Genomic DNA, 12,402 nt, shown 5'->3' on the forward strand with positions numbered 1-12,402 from the left:
TCAGAGAAATCAAACCTGCAATTAAACAAGCAAATAAAAAAAAAGACTATAATTTTAAAAACAACTTTGTCAATTTTCAGACGATGCTAGAACGACTGACGAACCGTCGTGGTCTACATATTTAACCACGTAAATGAGAAGCTACCGTCGTCTTATTTAGTTGAGGTAGTTGTCTTAAAAGTTGAAAACTTTCCCTCTTTGTCTGTATATTATATCAAACTTGGAAAGAAGTAAAATGATTTTGGCCAGAAAAAAGGTAAAAAGATTTTTCAAACAAAAAACGTATGAGCATGCAAAACAGTAACCAAAATAGTGAAAATGAAAGCTTACCTTTTGCGTGCAATGAAAGCAAGAGGAAGACGATCGATCTTTAAGTTCAGAGACGACGAAGAAGACGAGAGGAAGACGATGAAATACTCTGACAGTGCTCTGACAAGGAAAAAAGACGAAAAGTTTTCTCTGGGAGATTGAAATTTTTAATCGGGTTTGGAAACAGTGCATGTGTAAGTCAGGTAGACGAAAAGTTGCTTACATATAAAACCATTTCAAAAAAATAATACGGCGGTTACATATAACTACGACGTATAAATTACAAAATACGACGGTACATTTAACTTCGGACGTGGTAAATAAATACGACAATAGTGTTGTAGGTACCGTCGTAGTAAACTCAAAAATTAAAGTACATAAGTAATAACTCGCGTCATGGTAGATTATTTAACACGTCGTTTTTATTAATTTACCGACGTGGATTTATGTAATATACGTCGGTCATACCGACGTTGATTTTACAATTTAAACGGCGGTTTTTTTGTAAGGACCGCTGTTGGTTTTAAAAATTTATTCTATAAATTTGTCGCTTTCATTCATTTTCGGTTTACATTTAGGGGTTTAGGTTCTTCCTCTCTCAGAGACACTGTCTCTCACATCTCAAAGACAATAATTTGGATGTCTTTCTCAAAGAGAAATTGAGCTTACTCGCATCAAATCTATGTCCACAAGAAGAAGTTGTCAACTAGCCTTCTCACTTCCTTGATCAAGCCTGATAGGACACTTAGTGCTTCTGAATACTCCTTGCTGTCCCTCCACTCGCTGTCGAAGGAAAGTTCGCTTCTCAGGGAAATCTGAAGATCAGATGTGCTGGAACATAACCGTCGTTGAAAATTGTCTCTCTGATTGCAAATTTGCAACGACGTTAGGTATAATATTTGTAGATACAAAAAAGCACACACATCATCAACTTCCAAAAAATTGTCTCTCTGATTGCAAATCTGTGTCATCTGTTAAGATTATGATGTGGAACAGAGTTACATCTGGTAAGATTTCGTAACCCTTAGGATCTCAGAAAAATCTGGTTATGTCGGCGGTTTTCTATATAAACCGTCGTGGTTATTTCAATTCTTGTCTTATTAAGACGACGGTTTAAATTAAAGGTACGACGTATAAAATGAATAAATACGATGTTAAATTTTATAGTACGATTTAAAGATAACGTCGTAGAACTATACGATAATGACGTCGATATATTTATATTTTCCGTCGTTGTACATTAATTTAATACGGCGATATTTTGTATTTTAAAGCCGTGGATTTTTTTGTAATTATACGGCGTCTTATACGAAAACCTCGTCGTGTTATTTTATGAGTAAAATCGGCGGCTTTTATTGAAATCGTCGTCTTTACTTTCTACGTCGGTCGATTCATAACTTCTGCCGTTCTTTGTTGGCTTTGATTTTACACTGCGGAAATCTGTTTCAAATAGACGTCGGTTGTTTAATTAGGTACGTCGTTGTTTTTGAACAGCCATTTGAATCTCCATTTTTAGTTGTCTAAGGTGGTATTACACGACGGTGTTTTTAAAACCGTCGTCTTTTTAAAAACCACAACGGTTTTCACTTAGACCGTCGTTGTTTTCTGGTCGTCTTTTTCACTTTTTGTAGTAGTGAAGTGAAGCTTAGTAGGATTTTCCATGTACCCACTAATAAGACTCACTGCAAACATCACATTTGCCCGAGTAGCCATTAAGTACATTAATCTTCCCACAACTTGTTTGTAAAAGGTGCTATCAACCCTTCACTTCATCTTCATCTTTTGAAAGCTTACAACCAAGAACAATGGGATTATGAATTGGATTGCTTCTGTCCATTTCAAACCTCTTCAATACCTTCAGTGCATACTTCTTTTGATTAATAAATATTCCCTATGCCATTTGCATCACCTCAATACCAAGAAAAAATCTCATCATCCCAAGGTTAGTCATGTCAAATAACTCTTATGTCACTCACTTAGAGTGTCATGTGTTGAGGCCCAAATAAGTTTCCGGCCCAATATAATACTGTATTAAGAAAAGTCATATATCGGAGTACACGAAGGCTCATCATATGCAAGTCATAGTCCACATGTCATGCTAAATAAATAATTTGTCATGCCAAGGACTGAGATAATATTATAAAATACAAGCTCATGCTAAACTAGGCACCATGTCCTTCAAGGACGATAAAATTGAAGCACGCCAAGCAAGGAATTATTATTCCGCACCCAATCACGCCACAAGCTTAAGTGGGCCCCAAGCCACTCAAATACCCGGGGCTTGCTTGAGTGGGTTGTGGTATGGATGGTAATAAATTGTCATGAGGCTCATTGATGGGCCGAAAAATGAAAGTCCCGGGTTGCTTAGGAGCCTTGGGACTCAAGCCCATTTCATAGGCCCAAACATGTGGGTGAGCACAAAGAGAAAAATAGCCCATTACCTCAACCAAAAAGCCCAATGCTTGATAAGGATAGCCCACTTACTTGGTAAATCAATTTGGCCCATACAATCACAATAAAGAGCTGTAAAACCCCAGCACTTGGCCGGAAAAACAAAAGCCACGAAGGGGAAGTCTAAAGGTCCATTATACAAAGATGCTGGGAGGTTCCAGCACATGGGAAAGGAACAAGTTTCAAGCAAAAGATACCCAAGGGACCAAAGGATATTGGCACGCAGCCTGCTAAGAGAGGAATCGCGTTTTGAACTAGCATGCATACCCATTCTCTTTCCCTCATCAGACCTGGCCATGGAAGAAGGAAGAAAAGAAAAGAAAGAGATGGTTGGAAATAGAGGCATCTATGGGAAAGAGCATTGAGCTTCCAAAAATCCCTGATTATATGAGATTGGATAGAGAAGATTTTGCTAGAATAAGATAAGTCAAAGAAGGGGAGGAGAAATGAAGGAAAAAGCTTGGCCAAATTAGATAGAAAACATTAAGGTTTCTTGGAAAAAGATGGCTTCAGCAGCTATTACATGGGCCTCTTCTACCCAACCAAGGACAACCCACATTTCAAAGAGCAAGCTTCCTCTCTCACCTGCAACACCCAGAAAATTCGTGCTCTGTTCATCCTCCTTCCCATTTTTCCCCTTCTGGCAGACTGCTCTAGCATTTGACAAAGTCACTGTCAAGCTGCCTGAAATAATACTCAAGCCACCCATTCCTCTCTTTTTCCTTATTCTAAGTTAAACCTCTCTGCAAACTCTTCATTTCCTACCTTAATACCCCTTCGCCCCCCCCCCCCCAAGAACATTTAGTTTTCCCTTCAGTGCTAAACCCATGACAATTTTGCTCCCATGCCACAAGCTTCTCATGTCAAGCTAGAAAATTTATCTGTAAACTGTTGTTATTTTCATTGGTGAACGTAACCAAGGTGTTTCCAAAGGCCATACTGTCCTTTCGAAGCATACTTGGGGCTTGATCTCTGAACTCAGGCTGAAGGGGCAATTTCATCCATTTTGCTATTTACGGCAGCCCAAGCCCATAGTAGCTGCTGTAACGAAAAGGCCCCTACAACATAAAATAACTCTTATGTCACTGTCGGACAATGACACAAGAGTTGTTTAATGTCACTCTAAGTGAGTGACATAAGAGTTATTTCATGTCACTATCGAACAGTAACTGGACCGGTTTGTCCAATTTTGGAGACACTGTACCATTTTGTCTTCATGCCCTCCTATTTGTCCTTATATGATAAAGCCCCCTTTTTAATATAGGTGATTATCATTAGCGCCCCTATGCTCCCACCTTTAATTTTTTGGTAGATAGCAAAATGAATGCTTAGATGTTAACACATTTGAAGTTTTCTAGAAAAGAGAGTAAGCTTTAACTCTCGCTCTCATCTCTCATCTCTTCTTCTCTTTCTCTTCCTATATTTTCTTCTTATCTTCTCTACATCTCTAGGTTCGATTAGTGAACCCATGTTAATGGTGGTTCGATGATTGTGGTTGTGGTGGTTGATAGATTCACCAATCAAATTCGGAAGCAAGAGTAAGGGCACACTGCCTTAACCAACTGGGTTAACCCTGTTAATGTATGCATTTTGGGTTTTTCTTTTGGCTTCCCTTGACAACTTTGTAATAGGATTTCTATTGTTATTTATCAAGCTCAAGGTTAGATTGAGAATAGCTTCTCTAAGTGTTCTTAACTAACAACTATCATATGGAGGTTCATGCAAATTGGCAAAGGTAAATTGTGCATTGCATAACATTGCATTATACTGTTTTCATAAAATGATGACTAGTCATCTGTTTCTTGGATGACTAGTCATCCTTGCTCTCCAACTTGATAACCAACTTTTTTGTCCTATTCCTTTTTCTCTCTCTGCTGCCACATGGGATTCTGACATAAGGGAATTTTTTGGTCTGTATAGGCTTTGCAATTCCTGATTTGGCAGCCGTCACTTTTGGGGACAAGTTTTTGGAAAGTTTCATAGCAAACTTTCGCTTCTTCTTCCTCAAGAGTAACCTTCATATTTTTCATCTTCCTCAAGAGTAACCTTCATATTTTTCATCTTCCTCAAGAGTAACCTTCATATTTTTCATCTTTGAGTTTTCCAAATTGTTTCTTTTTGAAAATTGCATTTGAAATATGAAAACTTCATCTTGCTAGATCAAACACTCTATCATATACATCTAGGTCAGATTCAAGATTGATTTCTTCAAGAGTATGGTTTCTTGAAGAAATTGGTCATTTTCTCCATGAATCCAAATTTCATTTCTGTCTGAGTTAGAGCTTGCAAGCTAGTGCCATGGGATGAAAGAGCTGGAGAAGGAGCTGCCATTGCCATGAAGAACTGAGCTTCAAGCTTTGCTAAGTTGGAGAAGAAGATTGCACAAAGGAGGTATAGCTCATCTTCCTAAATAGACCTAGGAATTTCTTGAGCTTGCTAGTGTTCTTTGTAAGAATCTTTTTTGCTTAGTGGATTGCCTGGTCGGTTGATGACCCCCAGTTTTTTCCCAATGGTGGGTTTATGGGTGAACAATTTATGGTTTCCATCTCTATAAATTTTCTGGGTTTGTGTTCATGATAGTTGACTGGTCATCTGAATTTGTGCGGTTGACTAGTCATCTTTTTCTGCTGTTTGGTGTTTGCTTGATTATGTTGTCTTCACACACTTTCACCATAGTTGTTGCTAGCACAGGGGATGCCTAGATTGATGGGTCCTTCTGAGTGCCTAGGTTGTCACTAGTTATTCTCTAGGCCTTCAGGTGCATCTTGGTATGCTCTGTGTATGTTATTGTTTGGTATAATTCATATCTAACAGTTGACTAGTCATAAGAGTATTTGGTCAAGGTCCAGAGTGTGTGAAGGTTGTTGCGTTCTTGATTGAATATCTTTTAAATTTACCCCTCGTCACCTAAGTACCAATTTCAAACCCAACAAAATTTTTAACACTAAAACTTATGCTTATTGGACGGATCTAATTTTTAATTAATCTTTTTTTAGAGTCACCATTATTTATCATGGCTACAATACTACTACATTTTTATATGCCTAAGCCCTAATGTCGTATATCTTCCACACGTATGCCATGTGACAACGTGATGATTATTAACATTGTAGAAGAGATAATTACTAATTACAATATGGTAATTGATGGGGAAGTAGGAATTTATAAGTTATAGTACAAAATGAAGATGGTTTTACTGTTGGAACTTTGATACAGATTTTGTGTTCTTGAGATGTTGGGGATTTTGATTTTATTATTAAATTTGGTAAAATTTAGTGAATTGGATGAACTATATGGAAGATTTTTTGAGATTTTGCTGTGTAATTGATATTAGGATTGAAATTGGAGGAGGAAAGCATGGAATTTGGCTGGGAATTCACTGAATTCGCACCAGGGACCTGTTTGCAAAGTATTATGCAGTTTTTGGGGCAGTTTTATAATTTCTTGAAGTGTAAGCATCAAAAGCTTGGGGACATATTTCTAATTTTCAAAAATGTTGAGACATGAAGGTAAGTTTAGTAAAGCAAACGTCCTTAATGGAGTTGGAATAGAGTTAAAGCGGAACATATGCAAACGTAGAAATAAAGAAATTGTATAGAATTTAGTTATGTACGGGACAAATGGTAACACTTTTTGTTGTTGTACTAGGGACTCCAATTACCGTGATACTTATGATTGATCGTGGCATTAGTGAGGTATATCTTACACTTGCATTGAAATTGAGGTAGGTAATATATTGAAAAGGATCTTTTATGATTGATCGTGGCATTAGTGAGGTATATCTTACACTTGCATTGAAATTGAGGTAGGTAATATATTGAAAAGGATCTTTTATGTAGTCGAGTCACTCAAAAAATAAGCTCCTAATAATTTATTCACTCAAAAAAGATAATCAAACATTATAGAAACTTGGATGATACAATTATTCTTAATAAAATCAAAGTCTCAGTATAACTATATAAACTGAGATCCATGAAAGAGTAAATAAATTTCAATATTTATTTACAAGGAGGCATATAAGCAGGTGCTGGGAGCATGCTGGTATTAGTGGTGTGTCCATTTGTCACAATGAGTACAGTGGCCATTCCCCAGCTGGCGTGCCTTTCCAAATGACAGTGCATAAACCATACTCCTGAAAATAATCATCAAATAATTCATTTAAATAGTTAGTTAACCTAGCTCCATGGTTGCTCTATCTTAATTAATTTGCCTAATTACATACATTGTACACATGGCATGTTAGATGTACATTATTATTGTTAGTCAGAGTTTGGAAAGGAGAGGAGAGTGGTGTCATTGAGATTCGAACCTGACACCACTTATCTGCAGACAAATGCTCTTATCACTGAGCTATGAACCCAATCCCATGACAAGTACAGTAAGTAGGTGGCTATAGAAGTAGAACTTACCAGGATTATCAGCCTTAAATCTGACGGTTGCCCATCCATTCTTTGGTACACCAATGGTGTTTACTTCAGGTGGATCAACCAAATTGTAGGTCTTAGGGGCCTGATTAGGGTCGAAATTCCCAGAACCAGTTCCAACCAAATAGAAGCTGAAACCATGGAGATGCATTGGATGGTTCTCAGCGGCAATCATGTTGGTCCCTTGATAGATTATCTCAACTTCTTCACCATATTTAATCATTCTCACCTTCGTTCCAAAGTAAGGATATATTGTGTCGTTTCGCACATGTCCCGTGAAGTTGAAAATATAAGGTTTGTGTGGGAAATTAGCTGAGTAAACTCCATTAATTGACCTGTACATAGGCAATAAGGTCATTTAAGTTAGATATTTTTTTAATTAAAAAAAATTTCTAGTTTTGCAAAAAAAGAACAAGTAATAAGACGTGGATTAGAGAAGTAATAATACTCTCTTGCATTTGAGTCCAGAGAGTATATTAATTTAAACTATTATTTGTATTTATATTAAGTAAAACGCACGCTTTTGGCTCAGTTACCATTTTACTCTTCTACGCGACTATTCATTTCCTTTCAGTGAAGGAACTAGGACGTAGAAATATGGGATGGGATGGACTGAGTTGGACTGGGGTGAGGTGTTTAGTTGGGAAACCTTATCTACATAGAAAAATCTCATTAACGTATATACAATAATTAATTTGAGCAACTAATTCAAATTACGTTACGTACCCGTAATAGGCTTGCAGTATATCAATCGATGGAGTCACAAAACTGATGTTGTTTAAGCTTGCAGCAAGTGCATTATTATCTGGCCCATCACAAGAAGAATTGGGACAAATTCTTTCATTTATGGAAACAGAGATGAAGAGCGTGTGTGTGATGTGTAACGGGACACTAATGGGGTGGTCTTTGCTTGCCAAGGCCCTCACTTGCGTAGTGAAGTTTGAGGCAGCCGTTCCGTCGGCGAAATCAGGAAGAATCGGAGTGGGAATGGTTGAGGGGGTCGTGCTGCCGTTGTATTGAAGAATGGCAGAGGTGGTGCGGTTGTTGAATGCAACATCCCCGTCAACAAAAGCATGGGAAGCTACGTGATAGTGGCTGGGAGACTGGTTTGCAACTACCAAAATGTCCATGGTTTGGCCTGGAGTTATCATGAGGTAGGAGGTGGTTATAGGTTTTATGTATGCACCATCTTGAGCTACCACTGTGAGGTTGTGGTTGGCAATGCCGAAGAACATTTCTTCGTTCAACACCGCGTTGACTAAGCGGAGAAGATACGTCTTGCCATAATCAACCACCCAACGGTATGTTGTTTCTGCAACAGGAAATCAATCAGTTGTTAGCAAATTAATGATGTCAAAGTATGTTAGTTGTTAGAAATAAACAGTGTTCATAGTGAATCAAATATGAATAAATCAAACACTAAAGTAGAGTAATGTTTGAATGAAATAATAATGTCTTTGTAAAATAATTGTAGTTGATATAATCTTCTACAAAATAATTTTATTCGAAGGTACTTTTTAGAATTCTCTATAAATTTTATTTCAATGATCCGAACGATCTATATATACATAATTCCTAAATTATAGTTAAATATAATATTGCCCTTCATCAGGGTGACCCACCTTTAGTCTATAACTGAGATTTTGAGTCCACCTTTACAACTCACCATTATGTCGGTTAAAAGTTGTATTAAAAATGTTGACATGATTTTCTCATATTAAAAAAAGTTCACATGACATGAGCGCACTCATGAAATGTGCAACACATGAGTGCCATGTGTATCAAAAATAAAATAAAATATTTCATTTTTAAAAAGTTTAATTTAAGACCCAGCGACTTCCCTCACCAGTACCCTACTATAGCCCCATGTGGCCCCGCCCCCACTGAGATACCCAGAGGAATCCCTCCATCTGATAACATCCCCAAAGCACTTTTAAAATGAGGGGGACTTATTGTCCTACTTAATTGGTTTAATACACGTCGGTGTTATATTTTAATATTTTATTAAACAGGAATTAAAGGGGGTGGACTTGCTGTCCTACTTGGTTGGGGTTTAATACAGGTGGGTGTTATATATTAATCTTTACCAAATAGGATTCAAATCTGGAAAATCTAACATTAAAATAAAAAAATAAAAAAAAACCACTAAACAGCTATTTTCAACTTGCTTACTACCTTTGGCATGCACCACAAGTCAAAAAAGTATACCGCTTTGCATGATATTCCATAGACACCTAGAAGTTTCTTCTTTTACGCGGAAATGTTACCGTTATCCTTTATGCCAACCCCACTTAGAAAAACATTCAATTGCTTTTCTCATGTCCACATAAAATAACAACAGATAATCAAATGAGATTAGGTTTGGATATTTGATTATAATTACCATTGGAACACGCATTAACCAAATCTCCTGGCTCTCCATTGATTGTGAAGGCATCTGAAACATTTGGATCGGCACCTGTTGCGAGGGCATTTTTAATAATTTCATTCACATCTCCCTTGTACCAGGACCCTGACAACGAACCAGATGACAATGGAAAATAATTATTGAGATTCGGTGATGCAACTGTAGATGTGACACTTTCTGTTTTCATGTCTGTGGTTGTGGTATGGCTAGCAGTCCAAGTAAATTGTTAATAACTAATACATATAAATTTTTATTAAAATAAAAGTACCTAGAACCAGTGTTTCTTCTCCATCTGGTTTTGTAAAAGGATAAGTGGTGTTGAGAGTTGGTAGAATAATGATGGCACCATAGACTGTGGCACGTGTCCAATCGCTATGAGCATGCCACCATAATGTTCCTTCTTCAGTTGAGAAGATAACTTCATAAGTGAAGTTCGATCCTGCTTGAATAGGGCACTGTGTTACGTTCTCTGGTCCATCATACCATGGATTTCGTGGTTGCTTCACTCCATGCCTGAAAATCTTAAACAAGATTAAAAAGTTTGTGTGCTAGATTGATTTTCCTTTTCTTCTCACAGTGGAAAATTAATTCAAGATAGAAAAAGACTAAAGACTTCCCTACCCCACTCCCTTCCTCTGGCCTTTTATTTTTATAATCTTTATAAAGTTATTCCCACTTTCACTTTCTCTCTCTAAAAGACAAGGACCAGCTAGCAGTCATGATCTCTCTTCCGGTAAGTAAGCTATTGGAATTGGCCAGAGAGCCCATCATAAGATGGGGAAGAGAATATTCCATTCAAACACACAACTAACGATCCATAATTTTCCACCAATAAGCTTAATTATCTATCCAGCTTATCAAGCAGTTTTGGACTATTGGTCAATGCCAAAAAATAAAAAATAATAAATAAAATCTAGAGCTAAGCTAATGGGATTGGTAGTTTTTACCAATGAAGGGTAACACCGTATGAGCCTTGGTTGTGGACATTCACAAAAGCAGTGTCTCCCTTCCGGACGGTGATGGTCGGCCCCGGCAAAGTCCCATTCACAGTTAAGATGGTCTTTGTTTCGCAAAGCCTTGTAAAATTCAATTCTGTCAGCTGCAAAACATCACAAAACAAAACAAAACAAAGCAACGGTTGATGATGAACATGCGAAGGCTTTAAAAATGGTGTTAGTGTAATGCAGGAAGCACTTACAACAAAATCATAATAATGGGTATTTCCATTAGCCTTGCAAAGACCCAAGAACATAAACCCTACACAGGCTAAGACCCAACTCATTTTCTTGAACTCCATTTCCAGGTGTGTTCTTCAGGTTGCCCTCGAAGTGTTGTGCGGTTTTCGGTCTCAGGTAAAGACCTATTTATAGACAGACTTCATGGCAACTTGCTTCTATTATTAAAAATAAAATAAAATCGGTAAATAAATAATAAAAAACACGAGGAAAACGAAAAGTAAATTTATGTCTTAATCATAAAAAAACTTTCATTTTTAAAAAATGCCAATTTTTTTTCAAAAAAAACAGAAAAACTCCTTAATTTTCAAACCCAAAACATGCATATCTAAATGATTTTTGAAAAAAAATTCAAAAATAATAAAAGCATTTTTGTCCACTTTATCTTGTTTTAAAAATATTTCTCTCTCTTTTAGACTTTTTTAAAATGTCTCTGAACACGGAAAAGGTGGTCCAGTGCACGACAAAAATAAGTTCAGACACCAGTACCGCCGTGTATTAGATAAACAACTTCGTTACTAGACAAAGACAAAAGCCGTTCATGTCAAGACCACAACAGGAGAGCGTCGACCTTTCCTTAAGTCTGGTAATAGTTGCATATCCTGTCATCAAAGGGGTTTTTGTCGGCGAGAACTGTTCTAGCCACAGTGATCTGTGCCTCGATTACCAGGAAGAATAATAAAGTAACGTCAAACTAGAATTACTAGATTGATATTACAACAACTTCCAGACGCTTGATCCATTTTGTATTCTACACACATCATTGGAGTTTGGAAAAGTTACAGATTAGGTCAAGTTCCTAAAATTAATCTTAAAAACTGGGCTCAACGGGCTCAATATTTGGATGGGGTCCAACTGATGCCACCTAGTCGTTAGGTGACATCAGCTAGTTTGTTTTTTTAGTTCGAAAAAAATGATTGTTTTTTAAAATTTCATCATTTTTCATCATTTCTCACAATCTCTTTACAGACTATCCTTTATCTTTTTCTATTTAAATTAATTTTTAAGTTGTTTTTAGAGCAAGAAAAAATCTAATCATAAATCTACAGGGCTAATCACGTGGATGTCAAAAATCATATTCCAAAATATTTTTCTCTTGTAAAATGTATTTTAAATAGAATATAAATAGTAGTTTAATTAAATTAACTAATAAATTTACATCATATACTAAAAATTATTAAAATTTTAAATTTAGCCATTTGCTGTTGGAAACATTTAAAATATAGTCAGACACTATTCTTTATGAAATTATTTTTTACAAAGTTAAATGTAGTCCGGAACTAATATAGCCCTCTCCACCTAGAGATGATCTTAGTGGTCTCAGATTCAAATATTCATGGTATTTTAATAGAAGTTTGATCTACTTTGTACACTACACACATCATACAAATTTTCAAAAGATTACGAACGAATAGTCTTAGATTCGAATGGTGACTGCACTTTGGCAATATGTTTAAGAGGAAAGCTCCTCCTCAATCCATGTCCGCACGCAGTCCCACTATTCCACCCCTCTAATATGCTTGTCAGCTATATATTATTTTGACTTCCATTTTTTCATCTTTATCTCTCTCTTTGG

The 12,402-nt window shown here is 36.6% G+C and overlaps 1 protein-coding gene across 1 annotated transcript; it reads right to left on the reverse strand.

Annotated features, from left to right (window-relative positions):
• Window positions 1–6,608: 6,608 nt before the first annotated feature.
• On the reverse strand, window positions 6,609–10,938 carry LOC117638062 (putative laccase-9). Its single transcript, XM_034373148.1, has 7 exons — window positions 10,790–10,938; window positions 10,539–10,690; window positions 9,860–10,104; window positions 9,568–9,696; window positions 7,911–8,496; window positions 7,170–7,519; window positions 6,609–6,892 (listed from the first exon to the last, which is right to left on the reverse strand). Exons 1-7 carry the CDS (start codon window positions 10,886–10,888, stop codon window positions 6,759–6,761), a joined length of 1,695 nt encoding a protein of 564 aa, XP_034229039.1. The 5' UTR covers window positions 10,889–10,938; the 3' UTR covers window positions 6,609–6,758.
• Window positions 10,939–12,402: the final 1,464 nt, after the last annotated feature.

Source organism: Prunus dulcis, chromosome 8, assembly GCF_902201215.1.
Source record: "Prunus dulcis chromosome 8, ALMONDv2, whole genome shotgun sequence".
Lineage (NCBI taxonomy): Eukaryota > Viridiplantae > Streptophyta > Magnoliopsida > Rosales > Rosaceae > Prunus > Prunus dulcis.

Excerpts from the sequence above, each read along its gene's own strand:
- LOC117638062 (XM_034373148.1), bottom strand. The coding sequence starts at position 10,888 with ATGGAGTTCAAGAAAATGAGTTGGGTCTTAGCCTGTGTAGGGTTTATG. Across the intron at positions 10,105-10,538 it reads TACGGTGTTACCCTTCATTG|GCATGGAGTGAAGCAACCAC; the intron begins GTAAAAACTACC and ends TAAGATTTTCAG. Across the intron at positions 7,520-7,910 it reads ATACTGCAAGCCTATTACGG|GTCAATTAATGGAGTTTACT; the intron begins GTACGTAACGTA and ends GCCTATGTACAG.